Below are 25,788 nucleotides of genomic sequence, written 5' to 3'. Positions count from 1 at the left end.
CTATCTATTATCTATCTTTCATCGATCTATCTATTATCTATCTATCTATCTATCTATCTATCCATCATATATTAATCTATCATCTATCTAATATCTAATAATAATAAATAATAATAACCTTTATTTATATAGTGCCAACATATTCCGCAGCGCTTTACAGTTTAACAGTTTCAAACACAACAGTCATAAGTAACAACATTAACAACACAATAGTTAAAGCACAATAAGACGACCCTGCTCGTGAGAGCTTACAATCTACAATGAGGTGGGGGAGATACAAAGCACAGGTGTGTATTTACAATGATGTATTTACAATGATGGTCCAGCCATCTTCAGGGGGTGGGGGATAGATGGCAGTAGTGAATGGGCTACACACACACAAACATAAAATGACTGATTAGGGAATGTGATAGGCCGCTCTGATTGTGAATGGTCCTTATATCTTGGGGTAGAGCATTCCAGAGGATTGGCTCAGCACGGGAGAAGTCTTGGAGTCGGGAGTGGGAGGTACGGATTAGTGCAGAGGTTAGTCGCAAGTCATTTGCAGAGCGCAGAGGTCGGTTAGGCCGACAGAAAGAAATGAGGGAGGAGATGTAAGGGGGTGCCGCACTGTGGAGAGCTTTGTGGGTGAGAACAAGTACTCTGAATTGTATCCTGTAATGAATGGGCAGCCAGTGTAACGACTGGCGAAGAGCGGACGCGTCCGAGTAACGATTAGCTAGATAGACAACCCTGGCTGCTGCATTAAGGATAGACTGGAGAGGGGAAAGTCGAGTAAGGGGGAGGACAATTAATAGAGTGTTGCAGTAGTCCAGGCGAGAGTGGATCAGGGCGACAGTGAGGGTTTTTGTTGTTTCCATAGTGAGAAAAGGGCGGATTCTTGAGATGTTCTTTAGGTGTAAGCGGCATGAGCGGGCAAGAGATTGTATATGGGATGTGAAGGAGAGATCGGAGTCAAACGTAACACCCAGACAGCGCGCCTGCTGCCGGGGTGTTATTATGGTGCCACCCACGGAGAGGGAAATGTCAGATTTAGGGAGGTTAGTAGATGGTGGGAGCAGAAGAAGTTCAGTTTTGGAAAGGTTGAGTTTCAGATAGAGAGCGGACATGATGTCGGAGACTGCGGACAGACAGTCACTGGTGTTCTGTAGTACAGCGGGGGTAAGGTCAGTGGATGACGTGTATAGTTGTGTGTCATCGGCATAAAGATGGTACTGAAAGCCAAATCTGCTGATGGTCTGTCCAATTGGGGCAGTGTAGAGGGAGAAGAGAAGGGGGCCAAGGACTGAGCCCTGAGGTACCCCGACAGTGAGAGGAAGAGGAGATGAAGTGGAGCCAGAGAACAGAACACTGAAGGAGCGGTCAGAAAGATAGGAGGAGAACCAGGAGAGAGCAGTGTCCTTAATGTCTAGTGACTGGAGCCTAGAGAGTAGGAGAGGGTGGTCAACAGTGTCGAAAGCTGCAGAAAGATCGAGAAGAATGAGCAGAGAGTGGTCACCGTTACATTTTGCTGTCAGAAGATCATTGGTCACTTTGATGAGTGAAGTTTATGTCGAATGTAGGGGGCGGAAGCCGGACTGTGAAGGGTCTAGGAGGGAGTGAATGGAGAGGTAACGGGTAAGGCGGGAGTAGACTAGGCATTCCAAGAGTTTAGAGATGAAGGGGAGGTTGGAGACCAGTCTGTAGTTATTTGTGCAGGATGGGTCGAGAGCAGGTTTCTTTAGTAATGGAGTAGTGATAGAGTGTTTGAAGGTGGATAGGAAAATGCCTGAGGAGAGTGAGAGATTAAAGATTGTAGTTAGGTGAGTAGTGACGACTGGAGAGAGAGACTGGAGGAGATGAGAGGGAATGGGGTTGGTAGTGCATGTAGTCGGACGAGAAGAAGAGAGGAGCCTGGAGACGTCTTCTTCTGTGATAGGATCAAATGTGGAGAGTGAGCCAGGGGAGATGCAGGGAGGGATGGGAGTCACTGAACTTGGTGTCTGGGAGCGGATTTCCTGACGGATATTGTCTATTTTCTCTATAAAGTAGGAGGCCAGGTCATCAGCACAAATGTCTGTGATGGGGGCTTGTGCTTTTGGCCTGAAGAGGGATTGAAAGGTGTCAAAAAGTTTCTTGGGGTTGTTGGCTAGTGAGAGATCAGGGTGGTGAAGTAGGTCTGTTTGGCGAGGTCAAGGGCAGAGTTATAGGTTTTTAACATAAATTTGAAGTGTAAGAAGTCTTCTGCTGTGTGAGTTTTCCTCCATAAGCATTCAGCACTCCTAGAGCATCGCTGGAGAAATTGGGTTTGCGATGTGAGCCAGGGCTGTTTTACTCTGTGTTTGGAGGTTCTGAGGGTGAGGGGAGCTACTTGGTCCAGGGTGCTTCTAAGAGTGTCATTGTAGTGATGTACCATCAGATCAGGACAGGAAAAAGAGGAGATTGGGGACAGTGATGAGTGTAAGGAGTCTGAAAGTGTATGAGGGTTAATGGCTTGTAGATTTCTGACTGAATGGTAGCTATGAGTGTGCTGGGGTGGGCGAGGATTTGTGAGCGTGAAGGAGAGAATGTTGTGATCAGAGAGGGGAAGCCGTGAGCTATTTAGGTAGGAGAGTGAACACAGCCGGACAAAGACCAGGTCAAGGGTGTTACCGTCCTTGTGTGTGTCTCAGAGGTTGAGAGCTGTGAGAAGCCGAGCGAAGTGGTTAGTGATAGAAGCTGGGATGCAGATGTAGAAGTGGGGCTGTTTATGGGGATGTTGAAGTCTCCCAGGATAAGGGTTGGGAGTTCTGAGGACATGAAGTGTGGCAGCCAGGCAGCGAAATGGTCCAGGAAGTGGGTGGGTGAGCCTGGGGGCCGGTATATGACGGCAACTCTGAGGGAGGGGAGACCGAACAGCCTAATGGTGTGAACCTCAAAAGAAGGGAATGAGAGTGATGGAGTTGGGGGGATGACCTGGAAGGTGCATTGTGGGGAGAGGAGTATGCCGACTCCACCACCAGGTCTGTTTGTGGGTCTCGGGGAATGGGAGAATTGTAGGCCACCATGGGAAATGGCAGCAGGGGAGACAGTCTCAGAATCCTGGATCCAGGTTTCAGTGAGGGCCAATAGATTTAGAGAGTTGTTCAGAAAGTAGTTGTGCAGGAAGGGAAGCTTGTTACATACAGACTGTGGATTCCACAGGGCACAATTAAAAGAAGGAGATGAGGGAGTGCAAGTAATATTAATAAGGAGTTTATAGACAAAAGAAAAGGAGTACCAAGCAACCCGAAAAATAAAATCAATTGTTTTATTGGTAAAAAATAAGAAGTTTCAGACAACAATACAGAATAATATATATAAGAAATGTATTAAGGACAAACAAATCAACTAGTGAAGGACACAGACATAAATCAAACCAATAGCATATATATAAGTAAACCCAGGGAAAACTGACACTATGTATGTTTAGGCATATATCACCAGTTGCAGGAAAGATCTAGGGTGAATTCAAGCCACATAGATCACCACAATTGTGACCCCAAAATAGGGTATCCAGAACTCTATGCCAAATACATGATATAACCAATAATGTCTCACCCAGGTAAGTCCGTGCACGTGCTTTGAAAGACGCAGCCCCAACGCGCGTTTCGCGTAGGCTTCCTCAGTTTCGCGAGGAAGCCTACGCGAAACGCGCGTAGAAGTCACGCACCCAGTGATCAGATAATAATTGCCTATACCAAGGAGATTTGACTCATTAAGAAGAACGAGTATTTACCGACCAAACTGGCTAACGATTTCTGTGAAGAGATAAAGTTTGGAAGTTTTTGCATCTCTTCATAGTGAGTCATCGATAGACTCCCCAATTTGATGGAATAATTCACGGGCACTGTGGACGTGTTGTGTAGCTGTAATAAAAAATACATATATTATCCACCAAACTAATTCTAAGTGCTGATAATCAGAAATCAGAGGGCTCTAGGTAATAAGGGAAAACATGGCGCTCCCGGATATCGTCCGCACACAGTAGCTCTATGTAAGCATTATCACACTGTGTGCGTAAATGAATCCCATGTTTACACACAATAATTGCAGTCGCTTATTACAGACGTCGCATTGATTAGACTGGCGTGTGGCGTGTAAATAGTTTACCTTAAATATTGATGTAGCGCTATCTTTAGCTAGAACATATCCCATATTCAGCATTTTTGTATCCAGTGAACAGGACAGGTAAGGAGCTAAACCGCGTCCCTTAATTCCTAATGTCAGCGTTGCTCGCCGCGTGCGCACCTCCAGATTCTCAAAGAACTAGAAGAATAAAACACCAAAAATACAACAGAACTGGTCATTATGGTAAATCCTAGACTTTATTCTGTGAGCTGTCTACAGGGTATTCCCATCTCAGAGATCCTATCCCAATATCTAGGTAGGTGTAATAATAATAATAGAAAATACATCCAATTAGAAATGTAGTATAGTTCTCCTGATAAGCTATGGTGCTTATCCCATGTTCAGGGCATTGAAGCACAGAGGGTACAGAAAGTATTCAGACCCCTTTAAATTTTTCACTGTTTCTTTCATTGCAGCCATTTGGTAAATTCAAAAAAGTTATTTTTTTCTCATTAATGTACACTCTGCAACCCATCTTGACTGAGAAAAAAACAGAAATGTAGAAATTTTTGCAAATTTATTAAAAAAGAAAAACTAAAATATCACATGGTCATAAGTATTCAGACCCTTTGCTCAGACACTCATATTTAAATCACATGCTGTCCATTTCCTTGTGATCCTCCTTGAGATGGTTCTACTCCTTCATTGGAGCCCAGCTGTGTGTAATTAAACTGATAGGACTTGATTTGGAAAGGCGCACACCTGTCTATATAAGACGTCACAGCTCACAGTGCATGTCAGACCAAATGAGACTCATGAGGTCAAAGGAACTGGCAAAGGAGCTCAGAGACAGAATTGTGGCAAGGCACAGATCTGGCCAAGGTTACAAAAGAATTTATGCAGTATTATTATTATTATTTATTATTATAGCGCCATTTATTCCATGGTGCTTTACATGTGAGGAGGGGTATACATAATAAAACAAGTACAATAATCTTGAACAATACAAGTCACAACTGGTACAGGAGGAGAGAGGACCCTGCCCGCGAGGGCTCACAATCTACAAGTATTCAAGGTTACTAAGAGTACAGTGGCCTCCATAATCCCTAAATGGAAGAAGTTTGGGACCACCAGAAGTCTTCCTAGACCTGGCCGTCCAGCCAAACTGAGCAATCGTGGGAGAAGAGCCTTGGTGAGAGAGATAAAGAAGAACCCCAAGATCACTGTGGCTGAGCTCCAGAGATGCAGTAGGGAGATGGGAGAAAGTTAAACAAAGTCAACTATCAGTGCAACCCTCCACCAGACGGGCCTTTATGGCAGAGTGGCCTGACGGAAGCCTCTCGCCTCTCCTCGGTGCAAGACATATGAAAGGCCGCATAGAGTTTGCTAAAAAACATATGAAGGACTCCAAGACTATGAGAAATAAGATTCTTTGGTCTGATGAGACGAAGATAGAGCTTTTTTGTAATAATTCTAAGTGGTATGTGTGGAGAAAACCAGGCACTGCTCATCACCTGCCCAATACAATCCCAACAGTGAAACATGGTGGTGGCAGCATCATGCTATGGGGGTGTTTTTCAGCTGCAGGGACAAGACGACTGGTTGTCATTGAAGGAAACATGAATGTGGCCAAGTACAGAGATATCCTGGATGAAAACTTCTTCCAGAGTGCTCTGGACCTCAGACTTGGCTGAAGGTTCACCTTCCAACAAGACAATGACCCTAAGCGCACAGCTAAAATAACAAAGGAGTGGCTTCAGAACAACTCTGTGACCATTCTTGACTGGCCCAGCCAGAGCCCTGACCTAAACCCAATAGAGCATTTCTGGGAAGAACTGAAAATGGCCGTCCACCAACATTCACCATCCAACCTGACGGGACTGGAGAGGATCTGCAAGGAAGAATGGCAGAGAATCCCCAAATCCAGGTGTCAAAAACTTGTTGCATCATTCACAAGAAGACTCATGGCTGTACTGTTGTGAATTAGACTTTTTTGGCTCCCTCTTGTGGTCACTAGTGATATTACTCTGGGATTGTCTTTCCTCAGTTTGGCACCCACCTGGGTCGTTAGTCCAGGGGTGTTGCTATATTAACTTCCTGAATTCTCAGTCTGGTGCTTGGCATCGTTGTAATCAGTCCTTTCTGTTTGCTCCTGTCTGCTGATCCTGGTTCTTGCAAAATTAAGCTAAGTCTTGCTTCCTTGATTTTTGGTTATTTGCATTGCTCTTATTTTTTGTCCAGCTTGTACTAAATGTGATTCCTGATTTTGCTGGAAGCTCTAGGGGGCTGGTATTTTCCCTCCGGGCCGTTAGACGGTTCGGGGGTTCTTGAATATCCAGCGTGGAAATTTTGATAGGGTTTTTGCTGACCGTATAAGTCATCTTACTATATTCTGCTATTAGTCAGTGGGCCTCTCTTTGCTAAATACCTAGTTCATTCTTACGTTTGTCTTTTCTTCTTACCTCACCGTTATTATTTGTTGGGGGCTTGTATCCAACTTTTGGGGTCTTTTCTCTGGAGGCAAGAAAGGTCTATCTTTTCCCTTCTAGGGTTAGTTAGTTCTCCGGCTGGCGCGAGACGTCTAGAACCAACGTAGGCACGTTCCCCGGCTGCTGCTGCTATTTGTGGTGCTAGGATTAGATATACGGTCAGCCCAGTTACCACTGCCCTATGAGCTGTTTTTTTGTGTTTGCAGACTTGGTATTTATTTCTGAGACCCTCTGCCATTGGGGTCATAACAGTATGCCAAGCCCACATTGAATGTTTAATGCATTGCAGAAGTGGGATAATAAGAAAGGAAATTCTGATTTTTTTTTTTTTTTTTTTTCTTTCTTCCTCCCCTTTACCTCTGAGTGGCTTATGCTTGCTGCAGACATGAATGTCCAGACCTTGATTACAAGTGTGGATCAGCTTGCTGCTCGTGTGCAGAGCATACAAGATTTTGTTACCAGTAGTCCAATGTCTGAACCTAAAATACCTATTCCTGAACTGTTCTCTGGAGACCGATTTAAGTTTGGGAATTTCAGGAATAATTGTAAATTGTTTCTATCTCTGAGACCCCGTTCGTCTGGAGACTCAGCTCAGCAAGTTAAAATTGTTATCTCTTTCTTGCGGGGCGACCCTCAGGATTGGGCTTTCTCGCTAGCGCCAGGAGATCCGGCATTGGCGAATATTGATGCGTTTTTTCTGGCGCTCGGATTGCTTTACGAGGAACCCAATCTTGAAATTCAGGCAGAAAAAGCCTTGCTGGCTATTTCTCAGGGCCAGGATGAAGCTGAAGTGTATTGCCAAAAATTTCGGAAATGGTCCGTGCTTACTCAGTGGAATGAGTGTGCTCTGGCCGCAAATTTCAGAAATGGCCTTTCTGAAGCCATTAAGAATGTGATGGTGGGTTTCTCCATTCCTACAAGTCTGAATGATTCCATGGCGCTGGCTATTCAAATTGATCGGCGTTTGCGGGAGCGCAAAACTGCTAATCCTCTGGTGGTGTTGTCTGAACAGACACCTGATTTAATGCAATGTGATAGAATTCAGACTAGAAATGAACGGAAAAATCATAGACGTCAGAATGGGTTGTGTTTTTACTGTGGTGATTCTACACATGTTATATCAGCATGCTCTAAACGCCTAACAAGGGTTGTTAGCCCTGTCGCCATTGGTAATTTGCAACCTAAATTTATTTTGTCTGTGACTTTAATTTGCTCATTGTCTTCCTACCCTGTTATGGCGTTTGTGGATTCAGGTGCTGCCCTGAGTCTTATGGATCTGTCATTTGCCAGGCGCTGTGGTTTTGTTCTTGAGCCATTGGTAAATCCTATCCCTCTAAGTTAGAGGTATTGATGCTACGCCATTGGCGGAAAATAAACCGCAGTTTTGGACACAGGTAACCATGTGTATGACTCCTGAACATCGGGAGGTGATTCGTTTTCTTGTTCTGCATAAAATGCATGATTTGGTCGTTTTGGGTCTACCATGGTTACAGACTCATAATCCAGTCTTGGATTGGAAGGCAATGTCTGTGTCAAGTTGGGGCTGTCAGGGAATTCATGGTGATTCCCCGCCGGTGTCTATTGCTTCCTCTACTCCTTCGGAAGTTCCTGAGTATTTGTCTGATTTTCAGGATGTATTCAGCGAGTCCAGGTCCAGTGCTCTGCCTCCTCATAGGGACTGTGACTGCGCTATAGATTTGATTCCAGGTAGTAAATTTCCTAAGGGAAGACTATTTAATCTGTCGGTACCTGAGCATACTGCAATGCGTTCATATATCAAGGAATCTCTGGAGAAGGGGCATATCCGTCCATCCTCTTCCCCTCTTGGTGCGGGATTCTTTTTTGTGGCCAAGAAGGACGGATCTTTGAGACCTTGTATTGACTATCGGCTTCTGAATAAAATCACTGTTAAATTTCAGTATCCTTTGCCTCTGTTGTCGGACTTGTTTGCCCGGATTAAAGGTGCCAAGTGGTTCACCAAGATAGATCTTCGTGGTGCGTACAACCTTGTGCGCATTAAGCAGGGAGATGAATGGAAAACTGCATTTAATACGCCCGAAGGTCATTTTGAGTACTTGGTGATGCCTTTTGGGCTCTCTAATGCTCCTTCAGTGTTTCAGTCCTTTATGCATGATATTTTCCGGAAGTATCTGGATAAATTTATGATTGTTTATCTGGATGATATTCTGTTTTTTTCTGATGATTGGGACTCGCATGTAGAGCAGGTCAGGATGGTGTTTCAGGTCTTGCGTGAGAATGCCTTGTTTGTTAAGGGCTCAAAGTGTCTCTTTGGAGTACAGAAGGTTCCCTTTTTGGGTTTTATTTTTTCCCCTTCTGCGGTGGAGATGGACCCAGTCAAGGTCCGAGCTATTCATGATTGGACTCAACCCACGTCAGTTAAGAGTCTTCAGAAGTTCTTGGGTTTTGCTAACTTCTACCGTCGTTTTATCGCTAATTTTTCTAACGTTGTTAAACCTTTGATGGATATGACCAAGAAAGGTTCTGATGTTGCTAACTGGGCTCCTGCAGCCGTGGAAGCTTTCCAAGAGTTGAAGCGCCGGTTTACTTCAGCGCCTGTTTTGTGCCAGCCTGATGTTTCACTTCCCTTTCAGGTTGAAGTGGATGCTTCTGAGATTGGGGCAGGGGCCGTTTTGTCGCAGAGAGGCCCTGGTTGCTCTGTTATGAGACCATGTGCTTTTTTCTCTAGGAAGTTTTCGCCTGCTGAGCGGAATTATGATGTTGGCAATCGGGAGTTGCTGGCCATGAAGTGGGCATTTGAGGAGTAGCGTCATTGGCTCGAGGGTGCTAAGCATCGTGTGGTGGTCTTGACTGATCACAAAAATCTGATGTATCTCGAGTCTGCTAAACGCCTGAATCCTAGACAGGCCCGTTGGTCATTGTTTTTCTCCCGTTTTGACTTTGTGGTCTCGTATTTACCAGGTTCAAAGAATGTGAAGGCTGATGCTCTTTCAAGGAGCTTTGTGCCTGACTCTCCTGGAGTCGCAGAACCAGTTGGTATTCTTAAAGAGGGAGTAATCTTGTCAGCCATTTCTCCGGATTTGCGACGTGTGTTGCAGAGATTTCAGGCTGGTAGACCTGACTCTTGTCCACCTGACAGACTGTTTGTTCCTGATAAGTGGACCAGCAGAGTCATTTCCGAGGTTCATTCCTCGGTGTTGGCAGGGCATCCGGGAATTTTTGGCACCAGAGATTTGGTGGCTAGGTCCTTTTGGTGGCCTTCCTTGTCACGGGATGTGCGGTCATTTGTGCAGTCCTGTGGGACTTGTGCTCGAGCTAAGCCTTGCTGTTCTCGTGCCAGCGGGTTGCTCTTGCCCTTGCCTGTCCCGAAGAGGCCTTGGACACACATTTCCATGGATTTCATTTCAGATCTTCCGGTGTCTCAGGGCATGTCTGTCATCTGGGTGGTATGTGATCGCTTTTCCAAGATGGTCCATTTGGTATCTTTGCCTAAGCTGCCTTCCTCTTCCGATCTGGTTCCTTTGTTCTTTCAGAATGTGGTTCGTTTACACGGCATTCCTGAGAATATCGTGTCTGACAGAGGATCCCAGTTTGTTTCCAGGTTCTGGCGATCCTTTTGTGCTAAGATGGGCATTGATTTGTCGTTTTCGTCTGCCTTTCATCCTCAGACTAATGGACAAACGGAACGAACTAATCAGACTCTGGAGGCTTATTTGAGGTGTTTTGTTTCTGCAGATCAGGATGATTGGGTGACCTTCTTGCCGTTGGCTGAGTTTGCCCTTAATAATCGGGCTAGTTCCGCTACTTTGGTTTCGCCATTTTTCTGCAACTCTGGTTTCCATCCTCGTTTTTCCTCGGGACATGTGGAGCCTTCTGACTGTCCTGGGGTAGATTCTGTGGTGGATAGGTTGCAGCAGATTTGGAATCATGTGGTGGACAACTTAAAAGTTGTCACAGGAGAAGGCTCAGCGTTTTGCCAACCGCCGCCGCGGTGTGGGTCCCCGACTTCGTGTTGGGGATTTGGTATGGCTGTCTTCTCGATTTGTTCCTATGAAGGTCTCCTCTCCTAAATTTAAGCCTCGCTTCATCGGTCCTTACAAGATATTGGAAATCCTTAATCCTGTGTCCTTTCGCTTGGATCTTCCGGTGTCGTTTGCCATTCACAACGTGTTCCATAGGTCTTTGTTGCGGCGGTACGTTGTACCTGTGGTTCCTTCTGTTGAGCCTCCTGCTCCGGTGTTGGTTGAGGGCGAGTTGGAGTACGTGGTGGAGAAGATCTTGGATTCTCGTCTCTCCAGGCGGAGGCTTCAGTATCTGGTCAAGTGGAAGGGCTATGGTCAGGAGGATAATTCCTGGGTGGTTGCCTCTGATGTGCATGCGGCCGATTTAGTTCGGGCCTTTCACGCTGCTCATCCTGATCGCCCTGGTGGTCTTGGTGAGGGTTCGGTGACCCCTCCTTAAAGGGGGGGTACTGTTGTGAATTAGACTTTTTTGGCTCCCTCTTGTGGTCACTAGTGATATTACTCTGGGATTGTCTTTCCTCAGTTTGGCACCCACCTGGGTCGTTAGTCCAGGGGTGTTGCTATATTAACTTCCTGAATTCTCAGTCTGGTGCTTGGCATCGTTGTAATCAGTCCTTTCTGTTTGCTCCTGTCTGCTGATCCTGGTTCTTGCAAAATTAAGCTAAGGGTACCGTCACACAGTGCAATTTTGATCGCTACAACGGCACGATTCGTGACGTTCCAGCGATGCATTTACGATATTGTTGTGTCTGACACGCTACTGCGATCCGGATCCCCGCTGAGAATCGTACGTCGTAGCAGATCGTTTGAAACTTTCTTTCGTCGTCTAGTGTCCCGCTGTGGCGGCATGATTGCATCGTGTGACACAGGTTGTATACGATGTGCACACAGTAACCAACGGCTTCTACATCGCAAATACGTCATGAAATTATCGCTCCAGCGCCGTGTATTGCAAAGTGTGACCGCAGTCTACGACGCTGGAGCGATACTTATACGACGCTGCAACGTCACGAATCGTGCCGTCGTAGCGATGAAAATGGCACTGTGTGACGGTACCCTTAGTCTTGCTTCCTTGATTTTTGGTTATTTGCATTGCTCTTATTTTTTGTCCAGCTTGTACTAAATGTGATTCCTGATTTTGCTGGAAGCTCTAGGGGGCTGGTATTCTCCCCCCGGGCCGTTAGACGGTTCGGGGGTTCTTGAATATCCAGCGTGGAAATTTTGATAGGGTTTTTGCTGACCGTATAAGTCATCTTACTATATTCTGCTATTAGTCAGTGGGCCTCTCTTTGCTAAATACCTAGTTCATTCTTACGTTTGTCTTTTCTTCTTACCTCACCGATATTATTTGTTGGGGGCTTGTATCCAACTTTTGGGGTCTTTTCTCTGGAGGCAAGAAAGGTCTATCTTTTTTCTTCTAGGGTTAGTTAGTTCTCCGGCTGGCGCGAGACGTCTAGAACCAACGTAGGCACGTTCCCCGGCTGCTGCTATTTGTGGTGCTAGGATTAGATATACGGTCAGCCCAGTTACCACTGCCCTATGAGCTGTTTTTTTGTGTTTGCAGACTTGGTATTTATTTCTGAGACCCTCTGCCATTGGGGTCATAACACTGTACTAGCTCTAAAGGTGCTTCTACTCAATACTGAGCAAAGGGTCTGAATACTTATGACCATGCTATATTTCAGTTTTTCTTTTTTAATAAATTTGCAAAAATTTCTACATTTCTGTTTTGTTTCAGTCAAGATGGGGTGCAGACTGTACATTAATGAGAAAAAAATGAACTTTTTGAATTTACTAAATGGCTGCAATGAAACAAAGAGTGAAAAATGTAAAGGGGTCTGAATACTTTCCGTACCCTCTGTAGCTTAGGTATGCATGGTTATGACCACTAGCATCTGTCATTATATGAGTGGCTGCAACCGTGGATATCTAAGCTACTGTAATGCTCTGCACATGAGGTAAGGGAAATAGGTTATCAGGAGAACTATATTACATTTCTAATTAGAGGTATTTGCTAATATTATTATTACACCCACTACATTTTGGGATAGTATCTTGGCGATGGGAATACCTCTTTAAAGGGATTGTCAGCTTTTGAGGACTCTTTTCTGATCTACTGAAATGTGTGTATTTTGGGGCTAAAAATAACTTTTGCATTTCGGTGTAATTAATAATTTTGCATCGTTTGCCTTCTATAGCCTCTATGATAAGTTGTCTATTGCGGGCTGCAGAACAAGTCAACTGTGAAACAATCAGTGAGACAGCTGCGATGGTATGACAGGAGAGATCATAACTCTTTTATCTGTCTTTTTTTTAACTCCTCTTAGCTGATTTATGACCACAGACCACATTAAAGTTGAACGTGCAGGAAAACCAAGAGCCTGTAAAAGTCAAATGGTGCGTAATGCTTAATGAAGCCCAATTGAAAAACTGATTTTTAATCCCAAATACATGCATGTAATGAAAAAAAAATGTCCCCAATGGTGGACAACCCCTTTAATGACTCAGGATTTGCAGCGACTATATCAGAATTGTCTGGCTGCCAGACAAGTGCCCGGCAAAACTTCTTCTTACCTGCCAGGGTAACTTCTGATTACTAGGCCGGCCAGGTGTGACATCACGAGTGCGTGAGTCTCGTCGCAACGATGACATTGTTCCAGGCCTACTAATTAGAAGTGGCATTGGGAATTCCAGAAGGTAGGAGACAGTTTGCAGGGCTCTGGTCCAACGACCAGCACTATATAACGTGGCCACTGGATCAAGGTCCCGTGGATCTCTTTGATCATCTCTACTTATTACAGTATTCCATAGTACAGCGATGAGCATGAGTCCTTTGGTGTTATACTCAGAACTGTGAACACAACAGGTCACAATATAAAAATACAGACCATAAGGAAGTGCCAAACCTGGGGGTACACTTAAAAAGAGAGTAGAGTATTCATTTTAATTATATGTTTTCCCCTTCAGGATCCGCTCCTCCTTATGGTCATGATTTGACGAAAACTATCAACATCAGGCTCTACCCTAAAGCTTTTCCTAAAATTGACAAGAAGATGTTAATGTTGAAGAGTGAAATTATTAGGCAGATTTGCATCAATTTTTTCTACCCCGTGTGGATATACTCTAATAGTAGGACAATTACATCTTCCTGTGATTTCATGCATGATGCTATTCCTATTAGTTATGAATTGTAAAAAAAAAAAATACAATTATTGCCTGAACTTTGACAATCTGTGCTACCAGGATCTGTCACTTGCTTAACATATGGAGTAAAAATCTTGAAAAAAAAAATCTCTGAACTCCTATGATTATGCCGCTCTTTTCCCTTTTGTGCTGCATCGCTCTATTGAAGAGATATTCACATTTGTTGCTTTGGAGCAAAGTATGTGAAATCTCTGCTTTGAGGACCAACTGGCCATTTTTTCAGAGCCTTCTCTGGGTTTGTGTGCTTTCACCCCTCCCCTCCCAGATGCTGCCAATCACAGGACTGCAGTATATGAGACTGTTAGGTAAGCTGCTGAGCTGTGATTGGCAGCGATTGAGTCAAAATTGCACATCTTCCGAAAAAACTCTGAGGAAATGCACAGTTGGACCGCAAAGCAGAGATTTCACATACTGTACTCCAAAAAGCAACATACATGAATATTTCTGCAATGGAGCAACGCAGCACAAAACGGAAAAGAGTATCAGAATCAGAGGAACTCAGGGTTTTTTCATGTTTCATTTTTAATTAACTCATTTTTTTCTTGAGCAAGTGGCAGGTTCTCTTTAAGAATGGACATTCACTTTAATAACCATAGAGATACTTACAGCAGCAGCTTTTTAAAACCTTTTTTTAAGAATTACTTCCTGAAGACTCACAGTTTTGTCTTCCTCAGGTGCAAAGGCAATGAGAAGACAACACTTCGCTCCGGGGTCCACTATACCAACAGGATTGAGCAGCACAAAAGGACCGAAGGTATTTAACAGAGAGAAACGAGGCTTGGAAAATGAGGAGTCAAGGAGTATACTAGATGTCTACAACAATTCTCATACCTTCACCAGTATTAGACTATTATCTACCTTTCAGCTCCTTTAAAGTCGAGCTGCTTGCAGTTAACCCTTAGCAATACAGAATTGTAAGTGTGTATTCAACGCAACTGCAAAGTAAACCTGCAAAATTTTGCCTGTGTGAGCCCAAAACTGGATCCCATATTCTAGATGTGGCCTCACCAGTGATTGTAAAGGGGTAACAATATGTTGAGATTGCAGGATTTTATCTCAATGTCCGTCGAAATGTCCTGCTGCAGTGATCCCAGTCCTGGGCCTGCATTCCTAATATCAGCCAAACAGGCATATTTACTAGGTTGTGCCAGATCACGACTTGGCACTTTATCCCCTACCCCTTCTTGTAACTGTTATCCAGCTACGTACTTCTGCGTCCTGATCTACCCCACCAGTACCCTCCTCCATATCACTGGCCCCAGCCAGCACATGCTCAGTGAGCTCTAAATTCCTCTCCAGGTTTTCAATGCTCTTGAGTGTTGCAAGCTGCATATTTAGATTTGATACCTGGACTTCCAAACATGAAACTAGCTGACATAGAGCTCAGATATATTCACCCTCAAACGGCTGTTCAAGGCATGCATACATTTCATAAGATGCACACCAGGTAGTATTGTCATAATAAATGAGGATAAGCGGTACAGATAAAAGCAGAAAGCAATGGAAAACTAGTAAGAAAAACACCAAATTATGCTCTTATGTCAAACTATGATATTGTGTTTAACTATGCACTTATCTACAGCCCAGCACTTAAAATGCAGCCCCACCTTCGCTCAGCTGCTTCGCTTTGTCTGTGGAACTTGTAGTTCTCCAATCAGCAATTTAAATTTCAGTTGCCTGGTCCTTATCTCCCTCATCATCAATTGCCTGGATGAGTTGGAAGGATCCCATACACATGACTTAATCGACCAGTTCCGTTGGGTTTGGAAGACTTTTCTTTGATGTACCGTATACAGTATGGGGGTCTTACAGTGGTGGTCTCACTTTCTAACGATTACGTTAACAGTAATTTACTAAGACAGTAATCATCGTGTCTCCCACAACTGCTTGCATTGACTCATATGCTGCGGAAACAGTTGTGTGTTTGCCGAGGTCAAATTTAATGATGCGCGCACTATTTATAAATAGGACCGGCTGCTATTTCTGGCGAACAATGAGAATGAAGTGTTAAAAGCAAGAACTGAGTCACTGGTCTCAAGATTAAACAATAGATTTCAGGTTATAAGAATTAAAGGATACTTCCACAGGCTCAGAGGAAATGTTTTGCAAAGTTACTTTCTTTACCACCCGTTGACCTGCAAAAAAAAAACCATATGTAAGAACATTTTCAACACTTCGATCACAGTGTATGGCAGCATTAGGAGATTTAATAAGACTGGCCCTTCCCAAATTAATTTTGGTGCATCTCGTGCAACTTTGACAAAATTTAAATAGACACCAGAAAATTTTTCACAAAAAATTGGCTCCGATTTCTGCAGCGTTGCATATTAAACCTGTAAGACTGTTGCTAGATTTGCTCTCGAAACTTGGGATCACTATTTTCATCCCTTTTCAAAAGTGGCAAAAAGAGTCGCTCAAATGCTAAAATCTCTGACTTTTTCACAAAAGTGTTGCAAAGTCTTTAGGGTATGTGCACACATCAGGAATCTTTGCAGAAATTTCCTGACAAAAAACAGACTTTTTCCGCAGGAAATCTCCACGCGTTTTTTCAGCGTTTTTGCTGATTTTTCGTGTTTTTTACGGAGCTTCCCCAATTGAATAATAGAGGGAAAAACGCGAAAAATCTGCAAAATTAATGAACATGCTGCGCTTCTTCCGCAATACGTTTTTTTTGTGGAAAAAAACCGCAATATGTGCACAATAATTGTGGATTGCATTCTAACTATAGGATGCATAATGGATGCGTTTTCTTCGCGGGTTTACAGCAAAAAAACATGAAAAATCCAGAACGTGTGCACATAGCCTTAATAAACCATTTCCACTCCACGTGTTGAATCAGTGTGGTGGGGATGGATAATGCAGCTGAGTTTAGCTGTGTCACATTGCAAACCCTTCATTCAGCCCTTATGATTAGTGAGAGTGTCAGTACCCACACTCAGGGTACTGTCTGTTATGACCTGGTGGTTAGGAGCACCTGTTATGACCTGATGGTTAGGAGCACCTGGAATGACCTGATGGTTAAACTAGACGACAGGACAAGCTCTGGGGAGTGGGATCTCTGCTGACCGCAAATCCTAATCCTATCATACACACTAGAAATAGCCGTGGAGCGTACCTAACTCTCCCTAGACGCCTCTTCACAGCCTGAGAGCTAACTACCCCTAAAGGTAGAAAATAAAGCCTTACCTTGCCTCAGAGAAATTTCCCCAAAGGAAAAGGCAGCCCCCCACAAATATTAACTGTGAGTTAAGAGGAAAGTCACAAACACAGGAATGAAACAGGTTTCAGCAAAGGAGGCCAGACTTACTAAATAGACTGAGGATAGGAAAGGGATCTAAAGCGGTCAGCACAAAAAACTACAAAAAGCCACGCAGAGTGTGCAAAAAGACCCCCGCACCGACTCACGGTGCGGAGGTGCCACTCTGCACCCCAGAGCTTCCAGCTAGCAAGGCAATATCATGTTAGCAAGCTGGACTAGAACTTAGCAAGTACTAATAAATATATTCAATACACAATGAACCACAAATGAACTAGCAGGGACTTAGCTTCTGCTGGAGTAGACAGGTCATCAGAAAGATCCGAGAGAGATCTGAACCAGTACTGATACATTGACAGCTGGCAAGGAGTAACGATCTGAGTGGAATTAAATAGAGAAGCCAGCCGAGCCGCAAACGAGGGCAGGTGAGGAAGCAACCTCAGAACCAGCAGTACCACTCACAGCCACCAGAGGGAGTCCACGGACAGAACTCACCGAAGTACCATTCATGACCACAGGAGGGAGTTCGAGAACGGAATTCACAACTGTCACACAGTGGCACTTTGGTCGCTACAACGGCACGATCTGTGACGTTCCAGCGATATAGTTACGATATCGCTGTGTCTGACACGCTACTGCGATCAGGGACCCCGCTGAGAATCGTACGTCGTAGCAGATCGATTGAAACTTTATTTCGTCGTCAAGTGTCCCGCTGTGGCGGCATGATCGCAGCGTGTAACAAAGGTGTGCACGATATTCCCAATGTCCCGTATGACTTCTACATCACAACTACGTCATGAAATTATCGCTCCAGCGCCGTGCTTTGCAAAGTGTGACCGCAGTCTACGACGATGGAGCGATAATCAAGCGACGCTGCAACGTCACGGATCGTGCCGTCGGAGCGATCAAAGTGCCACTGTGTGACAGTACCCTTATGTCTCTTGTGTTCATGCAACTTGCACTTGCTAAGCAGTCATATCAGGGCGGTCATTTCATCTCACACATGTCTCGTCTGCCTATTCTGGACTACTCCTCTGGGATATGTATTGAAATTCTTCTCTGATTTCACTTCAGAGCAACTACAAGTAGAGCAAAACAGCAAAGGTGTACATAGAAATTGTGGGCCTCTATAGCACAAGTTCTAATTGGGCAGCTGCACCAAAAAAAAATAAATAAATAATGGTCGGGGTCACAGAAGAGCATATAATGAAAAGCTAGGAATAGAGGGCACCATCAAACATAGTCAATTATGTGTTCAACCTGCCACATGTCAAAAATATAAACCATACAAAACCAAGAAAAGAGACATGCACATATGCAGGGATCACCATATAAAGTTACAAAATTGTATTAATGTCAGTTGACCAAACACTACACATATTTAAAAACATTTAAAATTACCAAAACTGTATACAAAATGCACCCAGATAGAAAAGGGGATAACTCAAACAGGGGTCTGCTTGATTACGTGAAATCCCTAAGTCACATATCCCAAATCATATATCAATGATAATAAACATTGTTAAATGCAGTCCATTATTATTAAGTCTAGTATGCCTGATGATTGGTACCCAATACAACTATTAGTATATGTCAAAAAAAGAGACCTTAAAGGGCAGATTTAAAACAGCCCTACATGTATAACTATCAGACTAAAGAATAGGCCAGCAGACAGATTTGATATTTTTCAAACAATCACCAACAATACCTAATGGACATGCTCACACACTCGTAAGTGCTAGTTCAGAGGGATCAGGATCACGAGCTGGCACCCATGCAGCCCACCCAACGCGTGTCGTCACCTAAGTGACTTCCTCAGGGGCAAGTGGCATGTTGGTGATTGTTTGAAAAATATCAAATCTGTCTGCTGGCCTATTCTTTAGTCTGATAGTTATACATATAGGGCTGTTTTAAATCTGCCCTTTAAGGTCTCTTTTTTTGACATGTACTAATAGTTGTATTGGGTACCAATCATCAGGCATACTAGACTTAATAATAATGGACTGCATTTAACAATGTTTATTATCATTGAGATATGATTTGGGATATGTGACTTAGGGATTTCAGGTAATCAAGCAGACCCCTGTTTGAGTTATCCCCTTTTCTATCTGGGTGCATTTTGTATACAGTTTTGGTAATTTTAAATGTTTTTAAATATGTGTAGTGTTTGGTCAACTGACATTAATAAAATTTTGTAACTTTATATGGTGATCCCTGCATATATGCATGTCTCTTTTCTTGGTTTTGTATCACAGAAGAGCATATGTCACAACTTTCCAGCCTTTCCTCCTGCTGAAATCCTAGATTCCCCTTTCACTGCCCCCATAAAGTATGATGTCAACAAAAGTGCCCTCCAAACACAGCATGACACCCCCATGGAGAATTCCTCCACGTACACAGTATAATTACCCTACTGTACCCCACCTCGACTCCCAAGGCAAATTATGGCAATCCCAACACTGTATGATCCCCCAACTGTGACCCCCACATAGGCCTCAATGCAGTATAATGAGCCTGCTTACAGTATAATGGCCCACAACCTCACCACACGGTATAATGGCCCCCACTAGCTCTCCACACTGTATAATGGCCCCCACACAGTATGATGGACCCCACACAAACCTTAATACTGTATAATTGCTTGCATACAGTATAATGGCCCTCCTCCACATAGCGCTTCAAATATTATAATGGCCCCACATAGCCTTCCATATAGTATAATGGGCCCCATATAGTCCTCCATTGTCCACACAGTATAATGCACTCCCCATGGTCCTCCATACAATATAATGCACTCCCGATGGTCCCTCCATACAATATAACAAACTCTCCATGGTCCTTCATACAATATAATGCACTCCCTGTGGTCCTTCATACAATATAATGCACTCCCTGTGGTCCTTCATACAATATAATGAACTCCCCATGGTCCTCCATACAATACATTGTACCCTCCATGATCCTCCATACAATATAATGAACTCCCCATGGTCCTCCATATAATATATTGCACTCCCTATGGTCCTCCATACAATATAATGAACTCCCTATGGTCCTCCATGCAATATATTGTACCCCCCATTATCCTCAATACAATATAATGAACTCCCCATGGTCCTTCATTCAATATAATACAAGCCTCATTGTCCTCCATACAATATAATGCAAGTATAATCCCCCCCCCCCGTAATCCTCCATATAGTATAATGCACTCCCATGATCCTCCATATAATATAATGCACTCCTCATGGTCCTCCGTAAAATATAATATAATGCACCCATCATAATCATCCATATAATATAATGCGTTCCCCATGGTCCTCCATACAATATAATGTACTCCCCATGGTCCTCCATACAAAAAAATGCACTCTGCATGGTCCTTCATACAATATAATGCACCCCCCCCATGGTCCTCCATAGAATATAATGCACCTTGCATGGTCCTCCATACAGTATATTGTACCCCCATGATCCTCCATACAAAATAATGAACCCCCATGGTCCTCCATACAATATAATGCCCTCTCCATGGTCCTCCGTACAATATAATGCACCCCCATGGTCCTCTGTACAATATAATGCACCCACCATGGTCCTCCATACAATTTGATGCACCCCTCATGGTACTCCGTACAATATAATGCACCCCCCATGGTCCTCCATACAATATAATGGAACCCACATGGTCCTCCATGTGATATAATGGAACCCACATGGTCCTCCAAACAATATAATGCAACCCCCATGGTCCTCTGTACAATATAATGCACCCACCATGGTCCTCCATACAATATAATGCACTCCCCATGGTACTCCATACAATATAATGCACCCACCATGGTCCTACATACAATATAATGTACTCCCCATGGTACTCCATACAATATAATGCACCCACCATGGTCCTCCATACAATATAATGCACTCCCCATGGTACTCCATACAATATAATGCACCCACCATGGTCCTCTATACAATTTAAAGCACCCCTCATGGTACTCCATACAATATAATGCACCCCACATGGTCTTCCAAACAATATAATGCAAGCCCCATAGGTCCTCCATACAATATAATCACCCCTCATGGTCCTCCCTACAATATAATGCACCCCCTTCCCACCAAGGAAGAATGATAGGGGTGGAAGCGTTTGCTGATTCTCCCTCCTCCATACTCATTGCTCACGCTGATGACCGGAGGGGGGACCTGGTTTGGGCACTGACAGGCGGAGATCGACGGATGGGAGGCCCGGTGCGGGCGTTGACACCAGGCTTCCCCCCCGCTCACGGACCGCATAGCAGTCACGTGGCCTGCCACCATTGGTGGTACACCACTAAACAACAGACATAAGTGTCATACTGACACATCTCAAAACAGGTAGTGTGGGGGGAGGGACAGTACAGCAGTGGTGACAGTGCTATGTGAGAAGAGCTGATAAGTCCCTCATAGGGACCTTATCTGAAAGGTGTTAGTCATCTGTGATTTCTAATGATGCAAGAGGTTAGAGCAGGAGATTAGGGCTGTCTGCTACTACATTTTACACACTGAGGAGCCTGCTCTAAGCTATGATGGGGGTGTGTTCTTTTTACAGTGTGTTGCTGCCTGCTTATGATTGGTACGCATCTTACAGGGAGAAGAAGTACACGCCCCAGTGAAAAATATTTGATAACTCCTATTTGGAATTAGAAAAAGTTAACTCATTGGGTGCCAAATTATTTGATTGCTAATATCTTCACAAAGGAGAGACGAGATTAAAAAAAAAAAAAAAAAAGTTTTATAACTATATTATTGCTACTTACAAGTGTAGCTGGGATATTGCACTCAGACTGGTTTCATAAAGCATACAGAGGTTTCAATATGGATTCTCCATTAAATGCCATGTGTACAGCGTTTTATTTTTACTCATAAAAGCGCTACAAAATCGGAATGTAAAGTAGGGTAGTATGACAACAACCAGACAGCTCCGGAGTAAAGAAGCCAAATGGGACTCCATGTGTCTCGTTATACAACCCGGGTGACAGGTGCATTTTTTCTTTCTCAAATTTGTATTTATTGATATTTATTTTAATAAGACCTGGTCCATTAATACAGGACACCAATTGTTAATAATTATTTATAATGACTAATATTTGTATTTTTAATTCTGCACATAAATTATACATATCTAATGTAATATGGGAAAAATCATTACGACCTTGTTAACGCAGCAGAAAGAGAATGCGATGACACGCTAACATAAAATGTAATGGAGCCATTCGGAGATATGCTTGTTACTTTTAATTTGAAAATCCATTAAGCTTGGTAATCTATGGTAGAAGTGTAGCACATCAAATAAAGACATCACCCTCCTCCCTTCATTCATGATAGAAAAAATAATAAAAAATAAGGAAGAAATGCCGCCATCGGGCAATTTATACACATCTAGAATGTCTGGCTTGTTAGCAATTTCACTCATTGAAAGGCTCCAAAAGCCATCAATAAAATGTTGATAGTAATGTTAAATGAAGCTACTTAGGTCATTTTATAATGAAGTGCAAGGAAATGCGCAGTGGTTAACCAGTATCTGCCTCGTTAGATTGATTAAGTACCTATTGCAACCTCTCCGAAGCCGATGAGATGGCGTCCGTTTTCAGAACTGACAATCAAAGGTGGTGCTATTGCAGGACAGTGAAGCTCAAGATACAGGGTGTTGTGTGGGCTGTAGAGATAGTAAAACAGCAGTTAAAACCAGTACGCAACAGGATAATAAATCAATAAATATTTATATATACATATACATACACACACTACGCAATGCAAGCTGTATGCCGTTTGGTGCTGCGGTCAGGTACTCTTAGTCTTCAATAGGAAATATATAAAAATAAATTATTAATATTGGAAAACCCCTTAAAGGGAGTCTGTCACCAAAATGTTGCTACCTCATCCGAGAGCAGCATAATGTAGGGGCAAAGACTCTGATTCCAGTGATGTGTCACTTACTGAGCTGCTTGCTGCGTTTTTTTATAAAATTCATGTTTTATTTAGCAGAGCTCTGAATGCAGAGCCCTGTATAATTCCACCCACATCTCTGATTGGCTGTCTTCCGTGTACACTATGCATAGGCAGAAGCCTGCCAATCAGTGGTGGGGGTGGGGTTATAAAGAAGTAATGAATATGGAAGACTACACGGCAGCAGGTTTACTAGTCCTCTAGTGATAATCTCATGCTGATAAAACAGTGATTTTTATCAAATTTACAGCAAGCCGCCCATTAAGTGATACTTTACATCACTGGAATCAGGGTCTATGTTTCTACATCAAGTTGCTGTCAGATTACGTGGCCCAAATCTGGTCACAGATTCCCTTTAAACCCCAAAGCTGACATTTTCAATTCTGGTTTTAAAACACAAAATGTGTATAATAGATTTTTTTATTTCCTGGCAGCAAGCAGAGATTTTGAAAACAAAAAGAAAATAAAACACAAAGTTTACAAAGTTGCATAAGTTTTGTTACACGGTGTAACTATCATGTTGCCTATAGGGATTTTGTGAAGGAATAATTACTTGCACCAAGTACTTTATTCCCATCCACCCGATTTTCTCGTACTAAAAGTATCAAATTGCATCAAAAATGTGCTTCTAAACTATAAGTACCCACCGATTCTGCAAACTCAAAAGAGAAAGCATTTTATTATGCTGTGGCATGGTATTACTGAGGCAAAGCAAGTTTATTGTGCACACAGATCCTATTAATTTCCCACATAAGGGTAATAATTTAAGATCTTGTATTTCAAGGAAAGAAGCCTCGTAAATATTTCTACTTGTTCTGAAAACTGCTCATATTACAGAATATCCTGCCTTGATCTTTTACGTATTATGATATCAGCTACACAGTCCACATCAGCAGCAGTGTCTGCGGTCATCATAGAGCAGGGATGTCAAATGCAAATACACAGAGGGACAAAATGAAAAGCTCGGACAAAGTCGTGGGCCAACCTTGATATTTATTAAAAAAAAAAAATGTCTACAATTGAGGAAGTTTGTCCGTATCTTCAAATCTAACGATTAACTTTTTCATTAATTAATTTAATTAGTAAATCTTACTATAAAATATTGGAATAATATAATATGTTATGTAAGGGCAGTAAAAAGAATATGGTCCACTGGTTTAATTTAAATATGAGATAAAGGATGAAAAACCTTAAATAATAGAGATAATAAAATATGATGCAAACAAAAGTGCCCCCAAACACAGTATGATACCCCCACAGTGAATTCCTCCACAGTACTCTCCACATGCACAGTATGATGATACTACTGTACCCCCTCCCTCAATCCCCCCCAACAAAGAATGGTGACCCCATCGCAGTATAATGGCCACAAAAAGTGCTCCATACAGTAAAATGGGACCTATACGGGGCCCTGCATTGCTTTCCATACGGTATAATGGCCCCACATAGTGCTCCATACAGGATAATGGCCCCACATAGTGCTCCATACAGGATAACGGCCCCACATAGAACTCCATACAGTATAATGACCCGACAAGGTTTACCACACAGTATAATGGGTCCCATTTAGTCTGTCATACAGTTTAACGGGGCTTTACATTGCTTTCCATACAGCATAATGGCTCCACATAGTGCTCCATACAGTAAAATGGTCCCACAGTGCTCCATACAGTATAATGGCCCCACATAGTGCTCCATACAGTATAATGGCCCCACATAGTGCTGCATACAGTAAAATGGCCCACATAGTGATCCAAATAGTATAAAGACCCCACATAGTGCTCCATACAGTATAATGGCCTCACATAGTGCTCTATACAGTATAATGGCCCCATATGTGTCCTAGAGGGTACAGACATTTACAATGGGCTATGTGCCAATTTTTGGGCATTAAAAAGTCCCCCTTCCCACTTTTTTTTTTAAATCAGATAATTTTTATTACATTTTTTTTACAGATGATTACAACTATGAGGAACATCCCCCCTGAATAGAACCCATCTTGAAGCAGAAATAGAATTAATACCCACCCTCCACCCTTTCAAACCACAAATCTGAAACATAGTACAATACAGAATATCTTCAATAAAGCATAGTGACATTCCGAAGTATATAGGTACTACCACAAAAAAAAATTCCCACTGAGTCAGCGCATATACAAGAGTTGTTTGCAATCCAGCAAATGTGTATTTATGTTCTGTTATTCAAACCTAGAAAAAGGAAGGTTATATTAGAGTAACAATGCAAATAAATTTCCATTAACAGAATTGTCGACGGTAATCCAGGGGTATTTATTCAAGGGTCCCAAATCCTATTAAATTGTTTAATTCCATTTCTTTTGATATAGATTCATTTTTTTCCAGATGTATAAACCCATTAACACTATTAATAAATTCAGTAGTTGATGGTGGAGTAGGTTGTATCCAGTGAGTCAATAGTTTTCATTGCAATAGAGAGAATTCTGGCCATGCCAATCGCCACTTGCTCTTCCTCAGGGATGACTGGTATGACTCCGGGTATACGTGGTTTTGGCTCTGGACTCATAGTTGTATCATAGATCCTATTTAGTATGTCTAGAAAATAATTCCAGAACGAGCCAATGCTATTGCATTCCCACATCATATGCATGAGATGGGCGTTACAGACAATTAGATTTAGGCCTCACACCAATCCGATGTAGGAAAGCTGGGGTTCTATATTTTCTATGAACCAAATAGAGCTGTGATAACCTTTGAGCTTCGGATAGGTAGAGTAGAGGTATTGAGCCTAGAATGGATTCCCA

At 43.0% G+C, this 25,788-nt stretch overlaps 1 protein-coding gene across 4 annotated transcripts in view; it reads right to left on the bottom strand.

The window, feature by feature from the left end:
• Nucleotides 1–25,788, bottom strand: part of CFAP74 (cilia and flagella associated protein 74) — a 153,126-nt gene that overhangs the window by 8,602 nt on the left and 118,736 nt on the right. For 3 of the 4 annotated variants that reach the window (XM_077250108.1, XM_077250109.1, XM_077250110.1), the window contains exons 30-34: nt 22,610–22,719; nt 15,842–15,897; nt 14,420–14,539; nt 4,111–4,266; nt 3,737–3,866 (exon numbers count right to left, since the gene is read on the bottom strand). In XM_077250108.1, coding sequence (XP_077106223.1) covers nt 3,737–3,866; nt 4,111–4,266; nt 14,420–14,539; nt 15,842–15,897; nt 22,610–22,719 — 572 coding nt within the window. Of the gene's footprint in view, nt 1–3,736; nt 3,867–4,110; nt 4,267–14,368; nt 14,540–15,841; nt 15,898–22,609; nt 22,720–25,788 lie in introns of those variants that run through there. The other variant, XM_077250111.1, reaches the window with a different exon arrangement.

The sequence above is a fragment of the Ranitomeya variabilis genome, chromosome 4, assembly GCF_051348905.1.
Source record: "Ranitomeya variabilis isolate aRanVar5 chromosome 4, aRanVar5.hap1, whole genome shotgun sequence".
Taxonomy (NCBI): Eukaryota; Metazoa; Chordata; class Amphibia; order Anura; family Dendrobatidae; genus Ranitomeya; species Ranitomeya variabilis.
This window is presented reverse-complemented; position numbering and strand designations above follow the sequence as displayed.